General features: G+C 40.2%; 2 protein-coding genes across 5 annotated transcripts in view; one reads left to right on the top strand and one right to left on the bottom strand.

Moving 5' to 3' along the window:
* DCP2 (decapping mRNA 2) overlaps positions 1 to 12,132 on the top strand; it is a 28,751-nt gene extending 16,619 nt beyond the window's left edge. The window contains exons 6-11 of one of the 3 annotated variants that reach the window (XM_042866145.1): positions 1,358 to 1,470; positions 1,578 to 1,685; positions 2,399 to 2,522; positions 3,086 to 3,190; positions 5,873 to 5,924; positions 6,732 to 12,132. In XM_042866145.1, coding sequence (XP_042722079.1) covers positions 1,358 to 1,470; positions 1,578 to 1,685; positions 2,399 to 2,522; positions 3,086 to 3,190; positions 5,873 to 5,924; positions 6,732 to 6,895 — 666 coding nt within the window. In that variant the 3' untranslated portion in view covers positions 6,896 to 12,132. Of the gene's footprint in view, positions 1 to 1,357; positions 1,471 to 1,577; positions 1,686 to 2,398; positions 2,523 to 3,085; positions 3,191 to 5,872; positions 5,925 to 6,728 lie in introns of all 3 variants that reach the window. The other 2 variants (XM_042866144.1, XM_042866146.1) reach the window with 2 other exon arrangements.
* Positions 12,133 to 12,847: 715 nt separating this feature from the next.
* Positions 12,848 to 27,806, bottom strand: part of MCC (MCC regulator of WNT signaling pathway) — a 202,496-nt gene continuing 187,537 nt past the window's right edge. For both annotated transcript variants that reach the window (XM_042866143.1, XM_042866142.1), the window contains 2 exons: positions 17,350 to 17,472; positions 12,848 to 16,304 (listed from right to left, as the gene is read on the bottom strand). In XM_042866143.1, coding sequence (XP_042722077.1) covers positions 16,124 to 16,304; positions 17,350 to 17,472 — 304 coding nt within the window. In that variant the 3' untranslated portion in view covers positions 12,848 to 16,123. The remainder of the gene's footprint in view (positions 16,305 to 17,349; positions 17,473 to 27,806) is intronic.

Raw genomic sequence — 27,806 nt, 5'->3', positions numbered from 1 at the left:
TGAAGGTCCACACATGCCATTTTAGTATTACTTGCAGAGTTATACTGGAGATCCCTTTCAGTTTATAACTTTCCATAATATTCCTCTTAACCAGACCTGGGATTTTGCAGCTAAATTCTTCCATGGAAAAGTTCATGTAGGGTCTTATATACTATGCATATTCAAAATTCCTGATTTTTCCCACTCACAGCAAAGTGTAAAATATAGAGTTTTAATTGTTAAAACTACAATGTAAAAATTCTCATGTATATTTATCCTCATTTTTTTTTTTCTAATTCTATAACAAAATTTGCAATTTATTCTGCAAATAAAATTCCCTTGTTTCTGATATTTTTTTTTACACTTGTATGGGTGGACTAGTTTTAATGGCGTTTTAAATAAAAGCAGCAAGATTACTAGTGTCTTGGAAATTTATTTAAATCCTCTCCTATTTTATGGTATTCACTGTGCAATGGGTTTTTGTGTGCTTGTTTTTGTGAAATGCTTGCTCAGGATTTAGTTGCTGGATAATACATTTCAAGTTTTATCTTCTAAGTATGAGATATATGGTCCATTATTCCACAGTTACAGTAGATCGATCAATTCAATCATTAGATAACATTTTGTGGAAAGTGCCATTGCTATCTGTTGAAATCTTTCTTTCTAATTTTTTTTATTAGGAATATGTTCTGTTTTAAGATGGCAGGTGGCTCAGCACTGCACAGTCACTTGCTCAGTCTTCCCTGACTTCCCAGTGGGATGGGAGAGAATCAAAAGGAAAAAAACACAGTAGAACTTGTCAGCTGAGAGAAAGCTATTTACTAGGAGAAAAGGATAATAATTATGACAAAAATATACATACATACATATATATATATTGCATATGATTAATGTATATCGCACATATATGAAATACACATTATATATTATATATATATATATGTGAATGTATATAACCAGTGATGCACAAGCAATTGCTCACCACCCCCAGCTGATGCCCATCTAGCCTTCCTAACAGCACAAGAGAGCCAGAAGAATTCTCATCCCCTTCAAAACTCCTTCCACATGATGTCATATGGTGTGGAACATCCCTTTGACCAATTCCAGGCAGGCGTCCTAATTCTTTCCTCCCAGCCCCTTAGGCTTTTTGCTGTGAATGGCTTGGTTCCATACAGCACTGCTTAGCAGCAACTATAGACATAGTGTGTTAGCAAAATTGTTTTTCTCCTGGAGCCAAAACAAAGCATAGTACCAGACACTCTGAAGAAAATAATTCCATCCCAGATGAAACTAATAATAATATGTTTGATACACACTTGTAACATTCTCTGAGGCTATGGCAGTGGATATTTTGATTATTTTTTTCTTGTTTTTCTAGAACATTGAGTGGTTTTCCATCGATAAATTACCATGCCACAGAAATGACATGACCCCCAAGTCCAAGCTAGGTTTGGCACCTAACAAATTTTTTATGGCCATTCCTTTTATCAGGTATGTTCAAGATGAGGTAAATGCTAGGTCAGTGCCTTTTGAAAAACTTTCATTTCATTAGATTTCTAGTAGTAAGCAGATCTTTTTGAACTTCTGCTTGCTTACAGGCCATTGAGGGAATGGATTTCCCGAAGGAATGGAGGAGATTCCTCAGATAGTGACAGATTTTCACCTACAGGGAGCACACCCTCTAAGCCCAACTTGGAAAAAGCTAGGTAAGAACCAGGTCAGTTTAACTTCTCCACATCCTTTTATAAGATATTGGTCATACAAATCTGATTGTCCTTTATCTGAGGAATCTATTCCAGTAATAGACTGTGCTAATTAAAAATAAATAATAATTAAGGGTTTATCTCAGAGGCCTGTAAACAGGATTGAAAGTTAACAGTTGCTGTCATTTCAAGTTTTTTAGTAAATTCTGAAGTGTCCAGAAATTAGGCAATTCCTTGAGTCCTGTTTTTAGGAACAAACAAACGAAAAAAAAAGACATGAAAACAAAACAACAACAACAAAACAGAAAAACTCTCTGAAGACGAAGCAGTGTTGTAAAGTAACATAGCATGTAGTAGCTAGATAAAACCTATGAGAATCAGTAGAGGGGGAACAAGTGCTACTGGTTTCTCTTTCAGCTAGGATAAAAGTGATAGAGCAAACTTATAACCTGGACTCACAAAAACAAGACTTAAGTGACATGAACGAGGTCAGCAACACAATATATTATGAATGACAGTGTGGGCTGAGACTGCCACTGATGTTGGACTTGGTCTTCCTATCTGCAGCTGGATGAGTGATCGCTATTACATTTTCCACACTGGATTACTTCAGCTTGTCTTCCAAGTTGTTGTCAAATGCAGAAAAATCATTGTATGTCTGTTCTGCAACGAAGAGACTTTACGATGTATTGTAAACTCTTGTTTTCATGTACTAGATCCAGACTTCGTAGTAGTCAACAGCTGTTCACAGATGGCTGTACAGGAGAGCAGTGGATGAAGCAAAAGCAGCAACAAAAGCCATGTAATCATCCTGAGATGTCTGAAGTGTTAAAAACAAAGGTAGGCTGCTCCTTAGTCAAACATGTGTATCTGGTCTTAATTGAAATAGATGCATTTTTTGGTAAGTGTTCCTCCCTGGAACTAAACATACTGAATTTTATGAACGCAGCATGCAAAATAAAAAATAAAATTAAAAAAAAAAAAAAAAAAAAAGCAATGGCAAGAAAACAAACAAAATGTAGGGATTTCTCAAATTTAGTTTATTTGCTTGGTACTGATGTTAGAAGTGATGGATATTAGGTGGTAGTTGTGTTACATTATACATAAGCAGTAATTGCTTTTCATTTTCATTTCAATATGTATTTATTTTCATTTCAAGACACTGCGATGTCTTTCATAATTTTGAAATACTTTGGGTATCACTGACATACATGTTGAAGTTGTGCAGGAGACTAAGTAGCTGGTGACTTGAGTGCATGATTGGCTAATTTCAGTGTACTTCAGTTTATCTAAAAATCGTGTCAAATGTTTTAGGGTTATTTGGAGGAAAGTAGGAAGTGTCAGTAATGTCTTATGCTGCCATTTAAACTCTTCTCTTGACTACCTTTTGGACATAATGGCAGAGTCAGAGCTTGAAGGGCAATGGCAGAAAGCAGAATCAAGACACTCCTGCCCAAAAGAAGAGAAATGGAGTCCACAGTCAACCAGCTAAGCAAAACCATGCCTTGGTAAGAAAAATTTAGTGGCTATCTCAGTAGTTAACAGTAATGCTTAGTACATGTCCAGGCAGAAGCCCTGCTAAGGGAAAGTGATTTGCGTATCATAGATCATAGACTGGCTTGGGTTGAAAGGGACCTCAGGGAGCATCCAGTTCCAATCTCCTACCATGGGCAGTGGTAGTACCAGATCAGGCTGCCCAGGGCTGCATCCCACCTGGCCTTGAACACCTCTAGGGATGGGGCACCCACAGTTTCTCTGGGCAGTCTGTGCCAGTGCCTCACAACTCTCTGAGTAGTAATTTCCTCCTGGTATCTAATCTACATCTTCCCTCTTTTTAAGAACATTCCCTCCTTGTTCTGTTGCAATCATACCACATTGTAAAATCTGTCTCCCTCCTGCTTATGAGCTCCCTTCATGTACTGGAAGGCCGCAGTGAGGTCTCCCTAGAACCTTCTAGGGAATATGCTGAACGAGCCAGCTCCCTTAGCCTTTAGTCGTAGGAGAGGTGCTCCAGCCCTCTGACCGTACTCTGGACCCGCTCCAGCAGCTCTGTATCTTTCTTGTGCTTCAGGCCAAAGGCCTGCGTGCAGAACTCCAGGTGAGCCGCCACGAGACCTCGCAATGGCGGAGTAGAGCGGGTTAGTCACTTCCCTCTCCCTGCTGGCTGTTCTTCTTTTGATGCATCTTAGGATACAGTTGTCTTTTTGGGCAACTGTGCATGCTTCTGGCTTGTGTCCTCTGCAGAGTTGCTGTCAAGGAATCCTTCTTCCAGTCTGTACTCATGTCTGGGACTGTCCTGACTCAAGTGCCTGTGAACTTCTTTGATTTCACAGGGGTCATATGGGCCCCCTGCTAGCCCTGTCCAGGTCCCTCTGGACAGCATCCCTTCGTTTTGCTGTATAAACTGCACCACTTACCTTGAGGTTGTCAGCAAACTTGCTGAGGGTGCACTCAAACCCACTGTCTGTGTCATTGATAAAAACATTAAAGAGCTCTGGTTTGTAGGAATAAGACATTTGAGCACATGGACCTACAAATAATGCATCCTTCCTTTGAAGTCTGCATTTTGGAAGCCAAGCTTATTTTAGCTGTTGAAAAAATTAGACATTTCACTAGACAGTCCTTCTGCAGCTTTCCTGGTTTCAGTATGTCTTAGTTTCTTCAATGCTGATGTTTTTCCCTTTATTGTAAAAAAAAAAAAATAATAATAATAATAATAATAAAAAAAAATAAATTGATACAGAACAATTAGATACATTTATTATTTTTCTCCTCAGTACCAAAATTTTGATATACAGACTTGCCTTGCATGCCATTATCTCATACAATTTTTTATCAACTTCTTTGGTGTGTTACCTTTCACATGCAGTAGTAAGTAACCATTCTTGTCCCAGAGTTTTGATGGCTAGGAGAAGACAACACTGAGATATCTTCTGTATATTATCTCTTTGAAATTCTTTCCCCCACAGTTCTTTCTAACCCAAACTCTGTGTTACCAATTCATGTGCAGCTGTGAGCCCCAGTTCTCCATCACAGCTGGCTTTAGTTTCTCTTGATTATTGGCTTTAGATTCTTCCCATTCTGGCTGTTAACTTTCTGATTTTCTTGTAAAAATGGAAACACAATAACTGTGAAGTTCTTTTTCATTGCAAGAGATGGTTAGTTGCTTGTAGGTCTGAGAGCAGAAGAATGGAAAATAGAATGATTGACTGCAAAAATTTAGCTGCATGGGAAAACAAGGTGAATCTCTAGAATCTTGATGGAGACTAGTGGAAATGTTAATACTGTGGAGTCACAGTCCAAGCTCTTTAGTGACTTTGCTGAATACCTCTGTGGCGTTTCACTTGCATTTCTGTTGATTGTTAATCTGTTGAAATTTAAATACTTCATGCCCCAGCGATAATTTTCTAATGAAGTTTACAGGCCTGCTGCTCTTAAATTTACATAGTGCAGAGAGCCATGCTTTTCTCTGTTTGTATGCTTATAGCAGCATATCTAGGGCTAACAAATCATCCCTGGAGAATTCTAAATTTGTGTCTCTAATGCATGGTAATCTAATTGGCAGTAGTTTGCTGCTTGCAGAAATGCACTCCTCTTGATTTCTGGGACAAAGAATAGGCTTATGTATGTGCAACTTTAAGTCCACACCATCGTGCTGTAAGACCTTTCTGGATTATGACATTTAGAAAACAGAATTTTTGTTTTTCTTAAAAGCTTGCATTTTGAAAATGGTTTGTTGATAGTTACTAGGTTAGGATTTTTGGATCATTAAGAGAAAATTTTTGTATTCAGAGTGGTGAGGCATTGGCACAGGCTGCACAGAGAAGCTGTGGATGCCCCATCCCTGCAGGTGTTCAAGGCCAGGTGGGATGGAATCATGAGCGGCCTGATCTGGTGGGTGGCAGCCCTGCCCGTGGCAGAGGGTTGGAACTGGGTGGGCTTTAAGGTCTTTTCCTATCTAAGCCACAATATGAAGATTGCAGTGTTTCTGAAAGATTTATGGACTTGGTGTTAGTAAGGTAACATCACAGAATTTATCCTGAGTTGTAAGTAACACAACTCACAGAGGTAGCATGTCAAAGCAAGAACAGCAAGTATGTTTCTTAGCTAACACTTAAGCTACGCTCCCAAGAGATATAATGCCATGTTTTCTTAACTAAGTGTAATGTGTTTTTGTTCTCTTAAACCAGAAATGTGAAAAAAAGCTTAATCCAAGAAAACTTCAAGATAATTTTGAAACAGGTAAGTACATTCTGAATTTCCATCTAAAGTCATAGAATCACTGAAGTTGTGAAAGACGATCATTGTGTCCAAACACCAAAAGTCCAATACTAATCTATGTCCCTAAGCTCTATGTTCACACATCTCTAGGGATAAGTGCCTCCAGGGACTCATGCTTTGGAGTCATGCACTGAAGGCTGAAGTCACCCTACTTACTATGTTTGGGATTCTTTCCTTGTTTGCTGGTCTATCAGGTGTTATTTTCTAAGGAAGTCCAGGTTAACCAAATGGAAAACATTTGGTTAACTTAATGTTGTAAAATATATTGGTTTTGCAGTTCTCCTCAGTTGTGAAAGTTGTCAGATTGGATCCTATTGGTGGGTGAAAAATACCTAAAAATTGGTTTACAGAATTAGCATTTCAGCTAACAGAATGCTGGTGATTGAGTAAGTGTAGGTTCAGGGCTTTCTGTCCTGCTAGTAATAACTGGGATACTCTGGAGTGTTTATGCAGTTTTTTATTTCCTGCTTAGAAAGTAGGATTGCATTTATTTACTTCTTTACAAGTTATATAGTGCAAAACAGCAACATCTCTGAAAAGCTAGCAATTCAAGTTGTCTTCAAATTGCTGTGACTTCTAAGATTTGTTCTAGCTGATAGATTTGTAAGTATGGCTTTTTGATCGGGAACAGAAAGAGATAAGTCAGACAGTGGTTTTTCCATTTTTATTAATTAGATATAATTTCAGGTATGGCTTTGTATTGTCAACAATTTTCTTACTTATGACTAGACACTTAAAATTGATTTCATGTGTTTTCTCTTTAAGCAGATGCAGCGTATGAGATCTGCTGTTCTGGTGAAGATCTGCTGCAGGAGCATGTAGAGGGGCACTCTGTGGCATGCAATGGCAATTACAAATTTGCTTTCTCATCTAGAGCTTTCTTGAGTTTCAAATTTGACCACAATGCCATAATGAAATGTTTTGACCTCTGACAGCAAATCTTTTACGAACAAAGTTCAGACTTGCCTGTTGCAATTGAGGGGGTTTCTTATCTAGCCTTACTCTTTCTCAGGAGTTTTTTAATTACTGTTGTTGAATTTTTGTTGTTGTTCATTTGTTTTTAAATGCAGTGCAGGGACTGACTGGTGGTTTGGAAGGGTTTGTTCTCTTTGCAGTTTCAGAGTGGCATAGTCAAGTGTTGCACTTTAAATGCAGTATAGCCTTTGTCCACAAAAGTACCTTTCCAACCCTCAGTTTACTTGTTCCTAGCCATGCATTAAAGGGCATTCTTTTTCCTCATTTTTTTGTGTTTTTTTCAGATTGACATTGACTTTTTTTTTGTACTGCTGGAGTACACCAGCTAGTTAGACTTCTAACTGCTCTGATGTAAATTATTGGACTTGTTAGTCATTATTTTATAGTGCATTGCAATATTATGGCAGCGGCAATGAAACTGGTTCTCAGAGGATTCCTCTGTCCTGGTAATTTTTAAACCGGAAGTTGCACATTTCAAACCTTGCCTCAGCCTATTATCCTTTCTTTTTCCTGATTGTTTGCCCGCTGTATCTTCCCTCCTTCACACTGAAAATGAACTTCTGATGGCTGGCAATCAGTAGTACATGGGTCAAGTTATAGCAATTTGACTTCTCAGGTACCTACTCTGCCACTGTTTCTGGCAAGGATACGCAGACTAGGTAGAACTTAGCCTTGGGAGTGTCTAACTTCACCTCTTACCCAGGTGGGAACAGCACATAAAAAGAAAATTTTCAAAAAAAGAAAATCTCAAACTAGCTTGTGGGAGGTTTCTTATGTAGAATTTATACTGAATGTAAATAAGCCTCTACATCTTGCCAGGAGGAAAGAAGGTGCATGGATAATAGAATCATTGTGTGACACTAAATGACTTAATCAGGCTTGCAATAACTATTCTAAGGATGTCCAGTATAGTATTCCGTGCTGTTGTCGTCAGTTCTTCCCTTTAGTTTATGCTCTGTATATGTATATATATACATATATGTAGTAGTACTGAATTGCACTTGCAGTTAGCATTTTAATGATGTAGCCTCAGTCATTTTCAGCTACAACATTTTCTTAGTAATAATATCAAATGTACAAAGAAAAAAAAGCAGTAATAGTTGAGGTGATGAACTGTTAAGTGTTAAATCACTCTGATTCATGTTAGTGATTCGAACACAAGCTTTGCAGTTCAGAGAAACATGCTGAACTTATTTGATACAGCAGCTTGTGTTATCAGGAATATTGTCCCAGATTTAAAAATGGACTTCCATCTAAAATTAACTTGTGTGATTAGTAACTTCCACGCTGAATGAACTAGGCCCTCTTCTCTCATTCAGAGTGTATGGTCATGCACTGCGTCTTTATGCAACTCATATGGCATCCAAAAACACAATCCTTGTCTTCCTTTAACTACCCTGCTTCCTTTATTACCTAGTGTTTTTCCTCAGAAATAGCTTTAGAATTTGGCTTGTTTAATCTTCCTAAGGCCAGGTGATTTGGGACTCCAGTGCTCTAACACTTCTGGCAACAAAAATTGTGGATTTTTCTATAGGTTAACAGGAGAAACAGACTACAGCATTTCTTCCTTCTGGAGGACAAGAGTCCTGAGGGCCTTGTTTTTCAAGACCAAATCATGAAATAACTCAATCTAGCTTTGTCTCACCTTGTTTAAAAATAAATAAATGCAAAGGCTGTTCAAAACATTAAGTTGAAAAGTACAGTAAGTGAAAAGGTGGGATAACGCTGGAGATTACTCAGCTTCAGGTAAAAGTAATCCTTAGTTATGTTTCTAATGCAAGTAGTTGATTTCCCAGCAAAAGTGCCTTTACTCATGGTGAGGCAGAAGTGTATATTCATATCTGGAGGCTGCTACTGCCTGTGGAGTTAGCAAAACTCTCCTAGGGCATGATTCAGTATCAGGCTGTGGAAATCTGTAAAATGTAGGTTGATATTTTTAAAAAGTTATATTTCATGTAGTGCTCTGTGAAATAAGGGGAATGTTGATGAAACCATAAATTTGGAACTTCTGTCACAGACAGAGGAAGTCTTTAAAATGAAGCGTGTCCTATGAATAGGAGTTGCTGGGTGCTTTCTCTTCACTGGATCATTTTTTTTGTTCCTAGTGAAAGCCTGGCTCAGTGTAAGAGAGGCTGATTGCTTCATTAAGCAGCCCGAAGTGGGGCTTACACACATTAATGATTTTAGTAAATCTAGCCTTAATGTGAGTTGCAAATAAATGTGATAAATATGCAATAACTTCTTTGTATAAGGGTACTGTTCCTTGTAGTATTATTGCTTTCTGCTTCCTAAGTAAGGTTGCTAAAACCTGAGTGTGGTGGCATGTGACCTATGGTTTCCATCATGCCCTGCACTGTGAGCATTTTGGATTGTTTACTATTAGTTCATGTTCTTATTTCACCATCATTTTATAGTTAAATATATTTCCAAGTTTAGAAGTATACAGTTTACATTCTTTTCTGTAAAACAGTGAAGAAATAACAAGTGAGAGATTTTAATTCTGTTTTTATTTTTGGGAGCTAGACACAGGAAGATAAGTAACTGCATGCCAGACTGAAGAGGTGATGTCAGGATGCTTGATAAAATAAGCCAGAATGTTCCCCTGGAAGAGGGGTCATTCAGAGTATGAAAGGTCACTCAGTTTTCTTGAAATTGAAAAAGGTATAGAATGTCCAAATTATAACATAAAAACAACAAATGTTTGGGTACTAGGAACCTACTACTGCTTTGCTGTTTCTGGTACCACATAAATTCTCTGTCTTGGTGGAGTTTTATGGCATCTATCCACCATGCAGAATGCCTTGAAGATTGACTGAAGAGTGATCTGCCAAATGGAATTAAGGATGTTCTGTACTGTTGCATTAACTCCTTGATGTACAAGCATGCTTCTGAAAATACCTGTGTCTGGCGTAGTTTGAAGTCAGAAAACGGTGGTATTGAGAAAAGGGGATATAGCTTTATTTACTGCACAATCAAGGCTTTTTAATTTTTTTTTTTTTACACTTAATTTTAGACCAAACCTGCGTAAGTAGTTTGTGACACAATTTTGGGCCTAGTTCTTTTACCGGGCTTCCAGTGCTGTGCTCCAATCTTCCAGATCTAGTTTAGTGAACTGAGAACAATGCTGATTGTGTTTTGCCTTCACCTACTTGAGGCTGTTGTTTACGTAGCAGTTACATTTATAAACAAGGCAGACTTTGAGTCTGGCTATTCTAATAGACTTGCTCTCAGATTGAGCACTGTTTTCCAACTCTTTGTGTTATTGATTTGCAGTGTATGTCTGCACTCATACCATTCTAGTATGACAAGCAAGAGTCTGCATTTAGAATCCAAGCTGTAATGTCCTGGGGGTACAGATGGCACTTCTACTCCATAGGTGACATAGGTTAATGGTCAACTTTTTTTTAAAAAAAAAAGAAATTCTAAGCAACAGATTTTTTCAGAGATAAAAATCACGTGCCTTCATCTTCTAAATTAAGAAGTTACATTCTGAGAACTAGTAGAATAGCCTCCCTTGTTGATTGAAAAGCAGATTATTCACAGAAAATTGAGCTTGCACTGTAACTGTTGAAGAATCTGGTGCTTACATGTGACTTCATATAAATTTCAGCTTGTTTTTGTTATTAAAATATTTCAGCTTTTGAAGCAACCAAAATAATTTATGAGGTAAATTTCTACTAACTGAAGGTGATTTTACAGTACATTAGGCTTGGAAATGTCTACTCTTGCATAACAGATTTTTGTTCTAATGTGTTTATAGCTATAGTCTAGTTCAAGAATGAAAGAAGTGGGTGAAGTATGAGTATCAGCACTGTTCTTAATACTGTACATATGCACTGATAGATGCAGTAGGATTTGTGCTGTGTGTGCATTTAACTGTTTCAAGTAGGTTGTGAACTTACAAGCAAGACGATGTAGCAATTACATTGGCCACGTTCAAAATCATACAAGATAAAATTACTTGGATTAGTAGGAGTACATTAAAATCTAATGCTTGGGTTCTAACCTGTCTTTTCATTAAAAGTGCAAGGTTAAAATAGACCAACTTACAGATTCCAATTTACTGGAACACTTACCTTTAAATAGTTCTCAGCTGTGGAATACTTCTTGGAAGAAAATGTGTCTTCATCTGTCAAAGTTGGGGGAGGGGGAGAAACAAGTATACTTTTTTTTCACAGGGTACAAAATGTTTAAAATTTAGTAGGTCCACCCTGAACTTTATGGAAAATACTTGATCAGAAGAACTAACTTGCAATTTGTTTCTGTTATGGGTTATACTTCAGTGCCCTGAAGAAGATAACTACATCCCATCAGGTGCTGATTTTAAAACAGGCATCCACAGCTTTTTAAGAATACAGCACCTACAAACTCAGTTCTCTCTACAACACACTTTTCACTGATAAAAGTTTACTTGCAACTTTTTCTAAGCACGTTTGAAATTAAGCTGGGGAGGCAAACCATTTATTCTTACTGTTTGGGTGCACATTTCTGTTATACAGGAAGAGTTTGTAAAATTCATGATTTAACAGCTCTCAGTAAACACTTCTCAAGCCAATACTTAAGACAGGATCCTTAAGGAATTTTACCATGTCTGCCTGGCTCTGCAGTATGTGGAAGCAGTACTTCAGCCTTGAGGACCCGTCCATCCAGGTTTGCAAGAAACTTTAACATATGGAAAACAAACAAACAACAAACAAAAAAAGAAACCACAAAAAAGAAGCCAAGACAAACAAGCCTGCAAAAATACAAAACCCCAACAGCAACAACAACAACAGAAAGAAGAAAAGAGACCCCACAGAGGAAGGTGGGGGTTTGTTCATTAATTCTGGCTTAATGCTGAATCCCTATACATGCACAAGGACTTGGACTGACTCAGATATTGCTGCCTAAAGAAAGCTTTTCTGTGCAGTGTTGCATGCCTTGCAGCAAAATAGAGAGCCCGTGTTTTATTCTGTGGCTCATGCATGATGGTTTATGTCTTCCTCCTGTTTCTTTAAAGAAAGAAGTTAAATCTGTTTTCCTCACTGGTATGGAAGTGGCATATCAGTGCTAAGTAGAAAGTACTTACAGCTAGTTGTGGGTTGAACCTATGTGAAGTTACAGATTTTATTCAATTTCCATTATGTTATCTTGAGGAGGGTTTGTATTGGTCAGCTGTTTGATTTTAGTAAATAAAATCTGTAACTATCTGTAACATCGGTTGTACTGATGATTGTGACTATAATTTTATTCATGGATGTAGAAACTGAAGCACACAATTTAAAAAGCAATGACAAAATTGACATTTTCTTCTATAATGTAATTTCTCTTTAAAATTAAATGACTTTATGTACAATCTTGCTGAAGTATAAGAATTACTGATTAGAGTGAAATGTAGTGCCTGTGCTGCTAGTACAGCTTATTCTTCCACTCTAGAATGTTTAACATTGTCTTCAACTAGCTAGCAACACAGATAATGTTTGTGCCAGTAAAAACAACCGTAGTACATTCAGAGCCAGTCATAAAGGTGGATAAGAGGCCCACTGAACACAATGGGAAGAAAAACCTTTTTTTAAAATAATGTTAGACTAAGCAAGGGCAGTATGTGATGTTCAGTCACTTCTAAGAACAAAAATTTTGGTCCACGTACAGAATGTGCCCTCCCGTTTGTGCTGCGTTTCCTGAATCTGTGGGGGGTGCGTGAATACCTGCGTTCCTCAGCTCACTTACAGCACTCCTGGCAGTGTCACGCCATCCCCCTCGCTGCCTCCTGCATGTGGCAGGGGGGTTGGAGTCTCATGATCCTTGAGGTCTCTTCCAACCCTGGCCATTCTGTGGCTTATCTCAGGGAAGTTGACTGTGCTGCCCCTTAGCAGAACCTCTGAGCAGTAAGATGACACAGTGTGGCAAAGCAACCACAAGGAAAAGAGGCAGCTTTAGAAATTTATTCAGAATATAAGAACATTTGTAAAATAAGTATTATAAATGTCTCTGTATAAATAAATGCAGTTTTTACAATTCTATATCAAATAAACACAAAATAGCTATTTTACAGCAGCTAAGAGACTAAAAACCAGCAACACATTTAAAGCTATTTCAGCAAGGTGAAAAGATTCTAAAATTACAATGTATGGTACAGTATTAAATGAGGTTTTAAATGAGAAACTTCTAATAAAAACAGCAGAACAATACTGACATAATTAATGCAATTTTAGACATGTGCTATAGCTAACAGTACATTCAAGCTGGTGAAGATTTATATGCTTAGTTAGAAAAAAAAGTACTTTTTTCTGAACACAAAGAAATAAAAGGTTTCATGCACTCCAGCAATTAAGAAATAAGACACCCTAAGATTAATGAGTGAAAAACATTTGTGGTTCTTGCCAAGATAAACTATTTTTCTTGCTTTGCTAATGTATTAACTCCACAAGTGTTAGGTGAATTAAGTGTTGGGTCACTCAAGTTGATTTGTGTCAGTGATGAAGTACTTGTCCATACACTGCTGTGCTACCAGTTCACTTAAAGGCAACTTGCAACTTGCTTCTCGGTACTCAGTCACAGAATTGGAGCCATTTTAATCAGAGATAACAGTTTCCACAACAGCAGTAAGCCCTTCACCGTGACCCTGCTGCCCTACTGTAGAATGCTGACAAGCAGTAGCTGATGGTTTAGGCAAAGTAACTTTTGTTTTGGCAAATTACAGCTGCTGCTGGGGCTGTCTGATACCAGTCTTGCTGTCCTACTTACGTCCTATGGGAAGAAAAGGAATGTGGCTTATATACAGTTAATGATCTATAATTCACTGTGGGACACTTTTAGAGTACTCTTGGTAGGGAAGGTGCACAGCAAAGGTAGTAAAACATCATTCAGCTTGTGCAGAACCAGCAAATCATTAGGCCTTAGGCTGCAAAGAACACTGCAATTTTCTATGCTTCCTAATGTACATCTTGCCTATAAAGACAGGTTCAAATGCTTTAAGCTTTATTGCATTACATGAACTTAATGGCTTCTTCAGCTACCAAGGAACAGAACAACAGGGCATAAGGAAAGCCCATGTAAGAGTACTGTCTAACTATCTTAAAGTGAAAGGTTTATTTCACTCTGACAATTTGAGATGACCTCACACTAGATGGGTGTTCTAGATCCAAGAAGACAAAACTGTAAACGGCATAGAAAATGATCAGGTGTATACTTCAGACACAAGTGTGGTCAGCCACATGGCAAAAACAAAAAGTGCTGTTGACAAGAAACTTGTTGACCAAGGATAACCAGGACATTTAGCAAAACCAGAGCAACACTATCTATTCCCTCAATAGTCTGGTTTCAAAAATATCCATTTGCATTATAAGTAAGTTAAGAAGTACAATTAGCTTGACAGAATGGACTGATCTAACCCAAGCCCAGGGCATCACTACCTACAACTCAGTTTTGAAATTAGCACTGTTTTAATGTGCTGCTACAATCAACCACTGAGCGTGCTGGCTTTGTTGCTCATCTATCACACTCCGGTGAAGTATGACTAATCATTACTACCCTAAGGAAGGAAGAAAATGGCAGCCACAGTGGAACAGAAATTACCTCCAGCATGCTTTAGGAGTTTGCCAGGTATGTTTGTCAGTAAGTAAAACAGATGCCAATAATGAAATCAGAGGTGTAATGATCAGAAACTGCTCCAAATTAAGTTGAAAACAACACCTAACAACGTTGTATTCTGAAAAGAAATTCTCATGCCTGTAAGCCTTAGTCACTAGTAGATAAAACCAATCCTCTAAAAATACTTTGCTTGAACTAGAAATTGTAGGACTGAATAAGAGAAGTTTTTGTAATTCTACATGTAATAGAACTTGAGGTGCAATTCAGCACATAAAAACAATGATGGACAACTCCTGAATTCTGAGTTACTGGAGAGAACTGAGCTTGAAAAATGCAACGTACAAGAGTAACAGCAACAGGCTTACAATGTTAATGTTTAGCCAAACTAAAAACAAATGTAAACAAGGAAACTGTCTTCTGTACTCACTCAAGAAAAAACAAACTCCATTTAAAATGGGAACTCAGGCAGTCTCCCATCTTTGCTCTGTCGAGAAATCAGCCCAATCCCCATGCTCCACTTAATACAATAGGCCAACATCTCTCAACTAAGTCACATGATAATGCACTAACATGATGTGGCTTAAACAAAAGAACAGTAAAATTAACAAAAGTTAACCTACAAAGCTCTATGAAGACCTCATTCACATTCTGTTTGTGGCTGTACATCCATACACCTACTCATTTATAGTTTTGCATGTATGCATTCAATATGAAACAGGTACATTTCTACTGAGTACCTTTTCTGGTTAAAAGTATTAAAAGATGTCATTCTACCGCATGACAAAAGAAAGATGCGCTGAAATCTCTGTAAGTGACAAAGGCTGTCTACCCTCTTACGGAAAATTTTGGCTATCATGTACTGACAAGAAAACCCAACTTTCACAAATTACTTGCAAACAAACACTGTGCAATGTAAATAAACAGCAGATGATGGCTTGCAATCTCTGAACCAACCTTGGCACAGACTATTTATCTGGCACGGAAAAACTTACAGCCTTTAGTCCTCTTACAGACTCATACGAAATAAACCGTCTTCTGAAGAGATGCAACTTGTTTTGAAAACTGTTTCATCCCCTCCCCAAATCAAAAGCATCTTTCCTACTTTACTGTCACTGTTAGTTAACAGTCATGCTACTGTGAAGCACAAAGCAAACAAGCCTATGAGCTTCCTGAACTGCAGCCTTCTGTTCAGACGGCTTAACCATCTGAATGTGTCGTGAGTACAGCCACGTGCAGAGGGACTTGGGAATCAGAAAAACTCAGATTACCTGCCCAAATTTAAAACCTATCAACAGTAACTATTTTCCTATGTCCTACTATCATCCATAGGACATAAAATGGAAGAGAACCTGTATGAGTAAAGACATAATGACACAGACAATGAACATAATTATAGCATGATAATTCAGGCACTGCCATTTTACATTATCAAACAGTACTTAGTTAATGCTTAGATTATCCCCATAACTCCTGGCTGGACAGCTGAGATCTGAGAGATGGTGCTGAACTGTGCCTGTGTTGATAGGTCAGATCTCAGCGCTGAAGCAACCTAAAAGCCAGCCTCTAAAATAAAGAAATCTGTGATGGCACTAAGATCTTTGAAAGAGATGCATTTAAAGTGAAGTTTCATTTGTGTGTGGTCTAGAGTTCTCTTCTTCTAGCAAAGCTATTCTTTGTTTGAGCATCCTGACTTGTGTTTCATGTCTCTCCACCATGGCCATCATTTGCGATTCCAGTTTCTTCAGCTTGTTTTGATGCTTTTTCTTTGCTTTTTCATATGCTGCTACCAAGTTGCTGTTAGAAATACAGGGCAATATACAAAGTCATTCAAAAAATCTTGCTCATAGCAAGTGCAAAAAAATAACCCCAACCAAAAGCAAAACACGTTTTTCAGGGCCCTCAAAGATTTGGTCCCTCTTCCTGAAATGTACTGGAGCTTTAAAACTCATTTGATCTGCAGCTCATTGATCTGAACGTGAATCAATGCTAGCCTCTGTACCTTCTCTGGACAAATACACATCTTTACTAGTAAACTAGTTACTGAAAAATATTTTAACATATGGTTCAATACATAAAGAAGACTTGGTATACTAAACATGAGAGTTGGCATACTGTACTAAAACACTAAATATGTCATGCTTTATGATTCTCTTATGGCCAGAGTCTGATTACAAAAATCCAGCACTGAGTAAACAGTTGCATTTGAAAATTAACATGAGAGTAGGACATGTTTTGCTAATTTGTCAGCTGCTAAATATCTTCTATATAAATATCTTTTACATATCCACCTGGTTCAGCAGGAGAACTTGTGGTAGGCACTGTTCCTCACTGCAAAGACTTTCTCTCCTTACTGTAACGTATCAATGAAAATTACACTGTGAGAAGCAGGCTCCTTGTAGGACGGGCAGATAAAACCCATGTCCTCAGTTCACCCACATGTACTGACCGAGCAATAAATTTTAAGTGTGATTATTGAAGCTGGTTTGTTAAAGAGGCTGGAGCCAGAGAAAAAGGAGAAATTTATGGAAAATAACGGATTTGGAAGTCTGATAAATGGAGGGACTTAGGTTTTTGTTTGTTTTAAACAATATGGCACTTCCTAGTAACTCAGTTACAATCAACCAGTTCCCTCCACTCTGTTTTTAGCTATGTAGTTTTCAGCATCCTCACTAGGAAGTGTTACCCTCCTCCACATCTAACCTTCAGAATTCAACTTGTGAGAATGCAAGGATCCAGAAATGGTCATTATGACATGGTGAGAATTAGAGTGCATTACTAGAACAAAGCAAAAAATATATATATATGTAACGGTGCATCCATCTGCTGGGAGATACTTTACCTGTTTGCCCTTTTCAGGTCATTAACAAATTCTGCAGATTGCTGGTGTCTGATTTCACTGCTTTTTGTGAGCCTCTCCAAAGCACTCACCAGTTCCTGCACTCTAGCTTTCAGTTTCTTCTCTCTGTATTGAAAGAAAAGGAAGGAGAAAACTATTCTCAAAACAGAAACAACACTTCAGCTTGCAAAAGCATGAATGGTAATAATCAAGTTTCTTTGTAAGTTGTGTTTACAGGTAAAAACATTTAATATAACTTAGACAACGAAGAAAGTCATTATTATGTTAAGCTTTTCCAAAATCTGATTTTATAAAATTCACTGTTTTAGAATACAGGCTGAGGCACAGCAAGCAAAAAGGAGCAGAAACCTCTGTGGTGGGTCACTGCCTTGTATGCACCAAATCACACTAACAAGTATCTTGTAACAATGTGTTTTTTAAGGGTACCTGGAACGTGCCAACTTGTACGTCTTTATTTAGCAAGAAAAGAAACTATAAAGAAAAATCAAGTACCATGATGATCACATAAAAAGAATTTGATTAACAACAGCACACCAGAATTGCCCTTAAGCTTGATTTACTAAACAAATCTTTAGAAACAAATATTTGGAAATGACTACAGATGCAGAGCAATGTCACTTGATTTCAGTTACAGTCTCCAATTTACTCAAGTAATCTTAACTACAGTGTGAATTACAGTAGATCAGTGGTTTCCTTAGGAGTCAGCAAATTCAGTTCATATGGCAGTGAGAAGAAGACAAAGATAAGAACAAGAGAGCAGAGAACAGACAGAAAAGATCAAGCAAAAGAAATACAAAATGAGCACAGGAATTTTTTCTATCAGTAACTCCTTCAAATAAACCTCAATAGTGAGATTTAAAATACCAATACAATATAATTACTAATACTTAAAATACCTACAAATTACGAATCAAAAACTAATTACAAGAAGTGTGCGAAAACGGGAGTAAGGTATCTTACCAAATCTCTGAGAGCAAAACAAAAGTGGATAATGCAGAAGTTCTAGGGAGAATTTCAGCTGGCTCTCAGAAGCACTTTGCAGTGAGGGGGAAGGTGTCAGGAGCAGGGCCTCCTTAAGGCAGCTCCCAGCAGCCTGTGGCCACATGCACAAGGTCTTCCCTCTTCACCCCAGCTGTTGGTGCAGAGACAAGGGGGCCCTTCTCTGGAACTCATCCTCATGACACAGACAATTCAGAGGGAAAGCACTGGCTCTGGGGGAAAGGGATGCGGGGGAAGGGGTTACAGTGGGACAAGAGAGTGATTTTGTAATGCCAAACCTTACACGGGGAACTCGGCACCTATAGAGGTATGTGACTCTGCATTATGTCCTCGAACCACACTGCAATGATTTGGTTTTCCTCATTTTTGTTGCAGCATTGCTGCGCTGGACTCCCTCTAAGTAAGGCCACCACATGGGCTGCAGGAGCCATGTAGGAGCGAGCGCTCCTCACACACACCGCAGCACCTGGGCACCACCCCCGCCGAGCTCACGGGGCAGCTGCCCGGCTGCAGCTGGGAAGCCATGAGCCTGCAGGAACCACACCGCTGGAGCACAGGAATGAGAAGCCTGACAGCCGAGTGAAACCCCATCCTAAACTGAAACGAACACCCCCTTGTACAGAGGAAGACAATAACTTCTCCACACTCAGTCACCCTGTCAGAACACCATGGAATTTTCTCCAGGAGAGCTGGACACGTGCTTATAACCCGACATGTTGTGAAGGCCTCCTGCAGGCTGCACAGAAGCTGTTTGCCCGCTCACCGCCTGCAGTGCCTGGGCTGGCCCGGCTGCGGCAGCATCCTACAACCAGACAGCCACACACGACAGCACGTGGCACACTGCACTGTGTCCATCTGCCTCAGCAACAGAACAGCTTTGAGAACGACCAGGGGAATATTCAGCACGCTGCAGATGCTGACGTACTGGCCAGGTGAATGAGAGGCCTTGTGATGAGGAACTGTCAATATTCTCACACATCCTTTCACTGACGTACTGCACTCTATTTTCAAATTATTCAATCTTTTCCCTTAGGGGTTAAAAGCTCACCAACTCCCACTCCAAGTACAAATTTTATTCCTTTACATTCCCTTTTTAGCTGATGGAATGCCTCAGCACAAAGTACCTTTGAAATTTGTTTCCTGCAAAGAAAACAGGAACTAAACCAGTTTTTACATGCAGATGAAGACAAATAAGAAACTCATCATGGGTCAGACATGTCAGCCAACGTGTGCGTGTTGCTGTGAGAGCCACGGCATGTGGGACAGCAGATGGTGTGAATTAGGTGTCTGTCAGCTCCGAAAAACTCAGGGGCTGTGGGGAAAGCTCAGTAGCACAGTGTCCTGCACTGTGGCTAGGCAAGGGAAAACATCTGCAGTGTTTGGGGAGAGAAAAACTAAAATTCCTATCTATCTGGTCAATGCAACGTTATATGGGAGAAAAGGAACAGCTGTGAAAACACCATGTACAGTCAGCCCAAGGGAAGGAATCCGGCAGAGCCACAACACATAGCAGCCAAGATCCCCGATACACCTGGGGTAACAAAAGCCATGTGGAAAGAAATGCAATGGGGATGGGCTTGGAGGAACTTTTTGCACGCAGTGAAGTTGTCTGCTAAGGTGACTGTTACCTGGTAAAACCAGTCAGCTTTTGCACACGTGCCAGCCAGTCATGGTCTGAACTCAGTTAAAGCATCAAAAAATTATTTCTTTCAAATCTGTCCTGCAACACCTTTGTCTACTTCTTGCCAAAGACACAGTGAGCAGACTGCTAACATCCTGGGCCTCTGTGAGCTGCTTACACAACTCCCAGATGCAAACTCCCCGACATACACAAGTAACAGAATGTAATGCTACTAATCTGGGTCCACCAAAGCTAGATTTATATCACTAGGACACATGCATTCTCCAGTGTGTAGTGATGAGATCCAGACACATCTGTTGCCTTTTCTTGATGTTGAGGTCAGTGGAAGAGTACTTGCCAGTGCCTGCTCTCCCATGCTCATAATACTCTTCTCATTTCTAACACCTATTAGCTCTGCTTAGACAGAGAACTATCCTCATTTGTGTCTTGCCAGAACTTATTCTTTAGTCTGGCAGCAAACAAAACTAACAGGGGATTCTGAGGTGCTCTGTCTTCATAAGATTTCCACAACCACTTCACTTTCCTGATTGTTACTGCAAACCAGCATGATCATAGAATTTCAGGACTGTTTGAGTCAGAAAGGACCCTTAAAGTTCACCTAATCCAACTCCTCTGGAATTAACCTTTACCTGGATTCTCAGAGCACCATCCAACATGTCCTTGAATGTCACCAGGGATGAAGCATCTACGATCTCTCTGGGCAACCTGTTCCAGTGCCTCACCACCCTTACTGTAAAGAACATCTTCATTATATCCTGTCAAAATCTCCCCTTTTTAAGTTTGAGACCATTTTCCTATGTCACAACAGATCCTGCAGAAGAGCCTGTCCAATTCTTTCTTACAGCCACCCCTTTAGATACTGAAATGTTGCTCTTAGGTTGCCCTGGAGCCTTCCTTTCTCCAGGTTGAACAGCCCCAGCTCTCTCAGTCTGTCCTTGTAGGTGAGGTGTTCCATCCCTCGGATCATTTCTGTGGGTCTTCTCTGGACACACTCCAACAGGTCCATGTCTCTCCTGTACTGAAGACCTCAGATCTGGATGCTGTACCCCAGCTGAGATCCCACCAGTGCAGAGTAGAGGGGTACAATCACCTCCCTTGCCCTGCTGGCTGTGCTTCTTTTGATGTGGCCCGGGATACGGTTGCCTTTCTGAGCTGTGAGGGCATGTTGCTGGCTCACGTCCAGCTTGCTATCCACCAGTACTCCCACGTCCTTTTTAGGAAGGCCTGTGCTCTGTGATCTGAAGAATCAGCCACTACAGGCTTAATAAAACAGGATATTCTAAAACAATAGTCCTCGTCATGTGCAGCATCTTTTCCAGGATGAGAAAGTGTCAAAACTGTGAACTAGGGGTGGAGATGCATTTCATGCCACCACATGAACATCCTGCTAGGGGCTGTCTTACAGTTGTGGCATGGCCTTCGGCTGTCAGCGTCTAGAGAAGAATCTAGTGGAGAAGGCTGTATGCCAAGCTCACACTGCTGTCCTACCCCTGGACTGTGGTACAGAAAAAAGAAAGAAGCTGAGAAAGCAACTGCGTGTTTTTTGATGGAGGCAAACATTTTTAGGTCAACACTAGTGTTATGATCGCCCAACTCACAACTCAACTGGACTGCAGAAGTCAGCACAGCTTTTCTCTCACCAGTTCCTCTTCCAGTTAGCTACTGAAGCTAGAATGGCAGAAAACACAGCCACAGAACCTCATGGGCACAAAGAGAATGAGTGTGTGTTCAGGAAACAAACTAATGATCTGCGAGTACAGTTCACTTACAGCACACGGACTCTATGCTGCAGGGCAATTAGAAAATCAGTTGGGGAATCCCTTGACTACATTTTCCAAGAAGAAGTTCAAGAATAGTGTATTTGGAGGCATGGAGCCTATTCTGACATCTACTAAAACAGTATATCCAATAGAATGTAGAACATGCTGGTAACAAAGACTTTTGTTTTTTATTTTCACAATCAAAACATTCAGTGGGCAGTTGCCAAGCAGTTTTCAAGGGCTTTTTGTTTCAGACGGGATGGTTTTAATAGAAAAGCAAGCTGAAAGGGCCGAACATTTTATCTGGTTTCAAGGCTACCACTGAACAGAAGGTGGAATCCTGCCAGAGCCATACAGGAAATTATATAACACAGGGTACATTTCTGAAGTTTCTGTCAATTTGGCCTCCATACAACACCTCCATGTTTGGCCCAGAATAATGTAAGTGAGGTCTTCAGCACCTTCTATTTTCTCTCCTGTCTGGGATTTCTGAGGCATGTTCAGATTTATACGCCAGAAATCTTCCTAGGCAAATCTTTCTGCCCTTATCCACCTCATGCAGAATTCCCATATGTCACAAACAGAAAGCCACTCTCCCCTGGCATTTGGAGAACTGATCCTTCTGCTCGTGGCTTGGAGTGCCCCCAGCTAATTTCCCTCTGGTAAAAGCATAAGCTATAGTTCCCTTGCCCTGGGGTCAAGAGTACCTTCAGCTCTTGCCAAATCTGGGGTTAGAGAGGAACAACAAACTCTCTCCAGATCAGGAGGTAAAAACAAGGCTGAGGAGCTGGGAGCCTCTAGGAGCTTTTTATCCAACATCTCACCATCCAAAGGAGCATCTTTTTCCCCACCAGGAAGCACAGCTGCTACAAAGCAGCCCTTCAAACTCCTGGGCCTGAATCAGTGGGGCACCATGAGTTCCAGTACAGCTTCTGCCCCTGTGCTCATGCACAACAAGCTCTGGGCAGCAGCTGGGCAGGGAGCTCTGGGGAAAAGGGCTTGCCAGGCACTGGGGGCTTGCTGAAGCAAGAGGAAACCCCACAGAACAAGAGACCCATGCTTCCTACTTCCCATGAGCAGCTCCGAGCCCCTTTCCTGATATCCTAGCACATTATCATTTCCTTCTGCCATTTCCAGGTCCAGCTGAACAGGGTGACATACAGTTATTTTTTCAAGGCATTAACTCTTCTTTCCCTAGGAGGTCACAGATGGACATTCAAAAGGAATGCAGATAAATTCTTTCATCAGCAGCTTAAACTAACATCTTATGCCAATCTTGCATGCAGAATCCCCAGGCCAATTCCCAAGCATGCCTGCCTCACTGGTTTGAACTGGCCTGCTGCAGAAACCAGCTAATATGTAACAGATTTTATACTTAGAAGCACCAAATAGCACTACTTGAATGCTAAAGGATTGTTAAAATAGCCCTCCCAAAATGCTGCATCTTCCTAGCTCATCCCCTTGGGCATTGGTAGACGTGAGAATACCAGCACTGCCTGCTGCCCAAAGAAGTATCCTTTTCTGACCATAAATAAGATACTGAATGCTTTAAAATGGCACAGCTTTTTTGATACTTTTTTGTCAAGACCTTGAGTAGGTCTCAAAATTTGGCGTGGACCACGGGCATGTGTTAAACTGGTAGCCCTGAGATGATCCTGGAAATGGATCAGAAGCTGGACAGGAGAGAAGGCCCCAGAGAAGTTGTGACAATTGTGATAACCTACCTGGTGGTAAGGAAAACTACTTGTTCCACATGAACAAATTATACAAATTACAGTTATCATCGGTAATGCATGTAGCAAAAACAGCTAAGGTGCTCTAAGAAACCTTATATAACCCTTATATCACTGAGAGTCATTCTCTCACAAGAATCCTCTCAGGTGGGCTCTCCTGGGGAATTTCCACAGGGACAACATGCCCTCCAAACCCTTCAGGCAAACAAGGGGAACCACACAGAAGACTGCTGTCACAAAATAGAATCAGATTTCAGATTCCTGAAATCTGCAATGACCGAATCCATGTCAGAGTTCTGTATCCCCTGTTTTATAGACAGGACAACAAGAGATCAGAAATAAGCAAATATAAAATACCTAGCAAAAAGCACAAGATGATACGAAAGGTACAGATGATACTGAAAGACTTCTCAGTAGTTCACCATTTAATCAGCTGTAGTTCCATGGAAACATAGGAGGCATTACTTTTGGAGTGACCTTTTTGTATGTGCCCCAAGGAAATTCCTATTCACTATTTAATGCAGCCCTGGCTAGCTGAGAGGTTGGACACCCATTAGCTAGAGTTTTTAATTCCAGACAGGCAGTATAATAGCTCTGTGCAATGCTTCTGTTAAGACAAAAATATTGTTTGATAGTCCTTCTGATTACCACCCTTTTGCCTCTGTTTGGGGACTTTCCAATAAGTAGCATCACTTAGCAGCTTCTCCGGGTTCAGAAGTCATCAAAAGGCAGAAAATAAATCACTTCTTTGTTGTATGGCCAAATGCTAAGTCATCCTTTGTGTGGTAGATACTGAATGAAACATGTCTAGACTGACAAAATTCATGTGACTCTGTACAGCACTTAGATCATTGTTTTTTGTCAACCCATTATCCAGGCGAGGTCTGAAAAGTCAGTCTAGGTATAGCATGCTTTGTCCACTATGACTGTTATCATCCTTCCTGCCCAAAATACCCTGATGCGTATAAAGAACCCTTTAAATACATACATAAAATACAGAAAACTCAGAAAAGAAAAAAGAGACAACACAGCACTGAGGCTACACACCTCAACAGTTAGAGCCCTTCTACCAAGTGGAGAGGAAGATTTTTCAGTCTTGCCAACTTGGCCATTTTTCATAGAATGAACAAACTCGGTTGATAAATAAATAATAAACAAATCCATTACATCAACCTTGTTATCACCCTGCTAAAACAATAAAACTGGCCTCTGGAAAATACTTAAGTGTCAGTGCCAGGCTATTGCGCTGCTGGGAATACATTTTTGCTCTCTCAAAAATAAAGTATGTACTGCCAACAAATTTGTTTATGGACGTGTCAAATTCAAGAAAATGGTACTAATTCATAATTCCATTAGGAAAGGAGAAAAACAAAATTGCTTAAGATGGGTACAAAGTATTTATGCTTGCCTGCACTGAAACATGTCTTTGAACAAGTCATCTGAGTTTGCAACACCACTAACTTGGTAACTTAGATTTATCTTCACAACATGGAATTTGCAGGTAACTTTTATTTCTACTGGTTATATAGTGGTCATGGATAACAAAAACCATTTTTGCAGAATGCAGAATACTAAAGCACTGCTAAGAGAAAACCTGAGGCTGTTAGTAGAAGTATGTTATGAAACAGTAAACTACGAATTGCTCCTGCCTTTGATTTCTTCTGACTGGCACCAACATTGGAAACTCAGGGAGCTTCATGACACATTGTTGGATTTCAGATTTAAGAAAAAAACCCACATCTGCAGAGAGAAGATAGGCTACTTCTGCAGATAAGGCTGCTGCACAGCTTTTTGCAGACTAAGAACATCCAAACGCTTCCAAACTACCCCAAAATCAAAAGGATGATTGCATCCTGCTGTTTTATTTGGGTTTCACTCTGCTTCAGTTAACTCAGAAGAACCTGACAGTTCTGCAGCAACAAAGAATGGAAAAGCAGCAGTTTGGGGGGGGGGGGGGGCGGCAACTACCAGAGCTTTTGTCTCAGTGAAGACAGGGTGGGAAAAGGGGTAGCAAGCAGGGTTGCCAATTGTCATCATATTCCTCTCAGACAGAAAGAACCAAAAGCAAATGTATTTTCGAATCACATCAAGTTTGAGTCTCCTACCCTTGCAGCTGCTGGCTGACCCATTCTGTGTTGTGGCAGCACTTGTGTAGAGGAGAACACACTTTGATTACTTTTAAAGCTCTTTTATGGATCCATGATGGTATAATTTTAATTGTTTTAGATGAAGTTCCATCTATCCCAGTACCCCAGCTAATAATTGCTGGTATTTTTTTTAGCACAGCTGTTGCTAAACAAGTTTCAGAATGCTTTCTCCACATGCTAGACAGACTTTCTACTAACTTTCAGACAGAAGACATCAGGATAAGGAGACAAAGAACTGAGGCAGACTCAACCAGCACACTGTTGTGGGAAAAATACATGCTGTCCACACTGCCCATGGTAACGACGCTTGAGCTCCACTGGCAGCAGCAATCACATTTAGTACAGCTGTATTTCCATTACACAGAGAGCCTTCACTCCAGAATTTATGTACAGTTAAATCGGATTATTTTTCTTCCCCATTTCTGCCTGACAAACTGTACTTGCTCGGCTCTTGGCTAGAAATCCATGCTAATCAACTTAAAGCACAATTCTTTTTATTCTGTCTTGTCAGCAAACCACATGTCATGACTTTACTCAAGTCTCCACTAACTCAGGTCACTGCTATCTTCTCAAAATCCAGGAAGAAATAACAGAAACAGGAAAAAGTTACAGTCTGAATGAAGACAGAAGATGCCAGTGGAGCTGCTCACTGGACTAGTATGGAGTGTGAGTGACAGTGGGAGGCCAGGGCTCCAAGCAATGATTATGCAAATGTGTTTGCTGATGGGTTTTATCTGCCTACATGCAAGTGATGGTTTACTTTATTTTAATCACAGAACGATGTTCCCAGTATCAAACAAACTAAACATTCAGCTACTGCCAGATTATTAAGTCAATGGTAGGAGAGGTATTGATTTTGCAGCATAATGATCTTACATTTTCACCTAATGTCTTTCAGGTGTAATTGTCCCTAAGGCACATCACAAGCAATGGTAAAAGCACTTCAGGATTGAAATACCACAGCTGCCAGAAAGGACATTCCACCATTTAAGGGGGTGCAAACATCAGAAAAGCAAAATGCACTCATTCCAGTCAGAATTCCCATAACATTCTGGACACGTTCAAAATACAACCATCTAGTTAGATTCTGTATACCTTTATCTCAAACAACCACTTAAAACAGTGGATGTATGTATCGTGGAGTTTACCACATAGCTGGAGCAGTGAAAATGGCTGCACAAACAATCGCCTAATTAATGTGTAACTGCAAGCTTGGGATAAGACCTGGCTGTTCATAAAAGCAGCTTGTCAAGTCATCAATTTTCTCTTTCCTTGGAAAGCTAATGTTTTACACAACAGTGTTCTCTGTAATCAAATTGTAGCTCCACATACATATTCAGGAGGCAAATGCAGCATCTGAGTCACGAAAATCACTACAATTTCCTCTGCTGTAACTCATACCCAAGTTTGGACCTGCAAACACCCATCTCAGCCAAAGATCAGAATTCAAATCCTATAATTATTACAGGTTTTCTGCACACACGCAAACAAAATATGTCGCTGCTTTGTGTCCCATGTTCTTGCTTGAATACAGAACAAACTTCCTGACATTTCAAGCATTTAAGGATAAAGTTCAACTGAATTTTAAAGAACTTCAAGGGTAATTAAGTAGTTTGCACTCAGTACCACGAAGTCTGGCCAGCATGCAACCGGGAGCAACTGACGGGGATGCTGTGCTGAGGCAGTGAGCAGCAGGAGGGAGGTGCCACTGCTGCAGGATGCACCGGTAGCTCTGAGGCCACGAGGGCTGGTAAGCAGCTTTGCATTCAGAAAGGAGAGTTCTGCCACACCTGGTGCTCATTGCGGAGCTTGGCACAGCTCAGCTGAGCAGGACAGCTCTGCTTCAACTGTGCTGCAGATGTGGCACTGCTGCAACGGGACTGGCACAAGTGGTGCTGAGGCTCTCGTGCTGCTCGCCTGGAAATGCAGTGCAGAGCAGAGAAGGCAAGGTGGGCTCGCCAGCTGGATGTGCGTTCTCTTCCCCAGCCCCACTGCAAACCTTCCCTCTGCAGAAGTATCCACGTGCATGCTCTTTGCTCTGAGTAAGCAATGGGATTGACTATGGGTGAAGGGGGACAGCAGTCCTGGAAAACTGTGGTAAATGGCTTTCCACAGAAACATGCCTAGGATACAATCAACTTATCAAAACTTGAGCGCA

Source organism: Lagopus leucura, unplaced genomic scaffold (genome assembly GCF_019238085.1).
Source record: "Lagopus leucura isolate 7727_CA_CO unplaced genomic scaffold, USGS_WTPT01 Super-Scaffold_810, whole genome shotgun sequence".
Taxonomy (NCBI): Eukaryota; Metazoa; Chordata; class Aves; order Galliformes; family Phasianidae; genus Lagopus; species Lagopus leucura.
The sequence above is the reverse complement of the archived record's forward strand: the minus strand, read 5'-3'. Positions and strand labels throughout refer to the sequence as shown.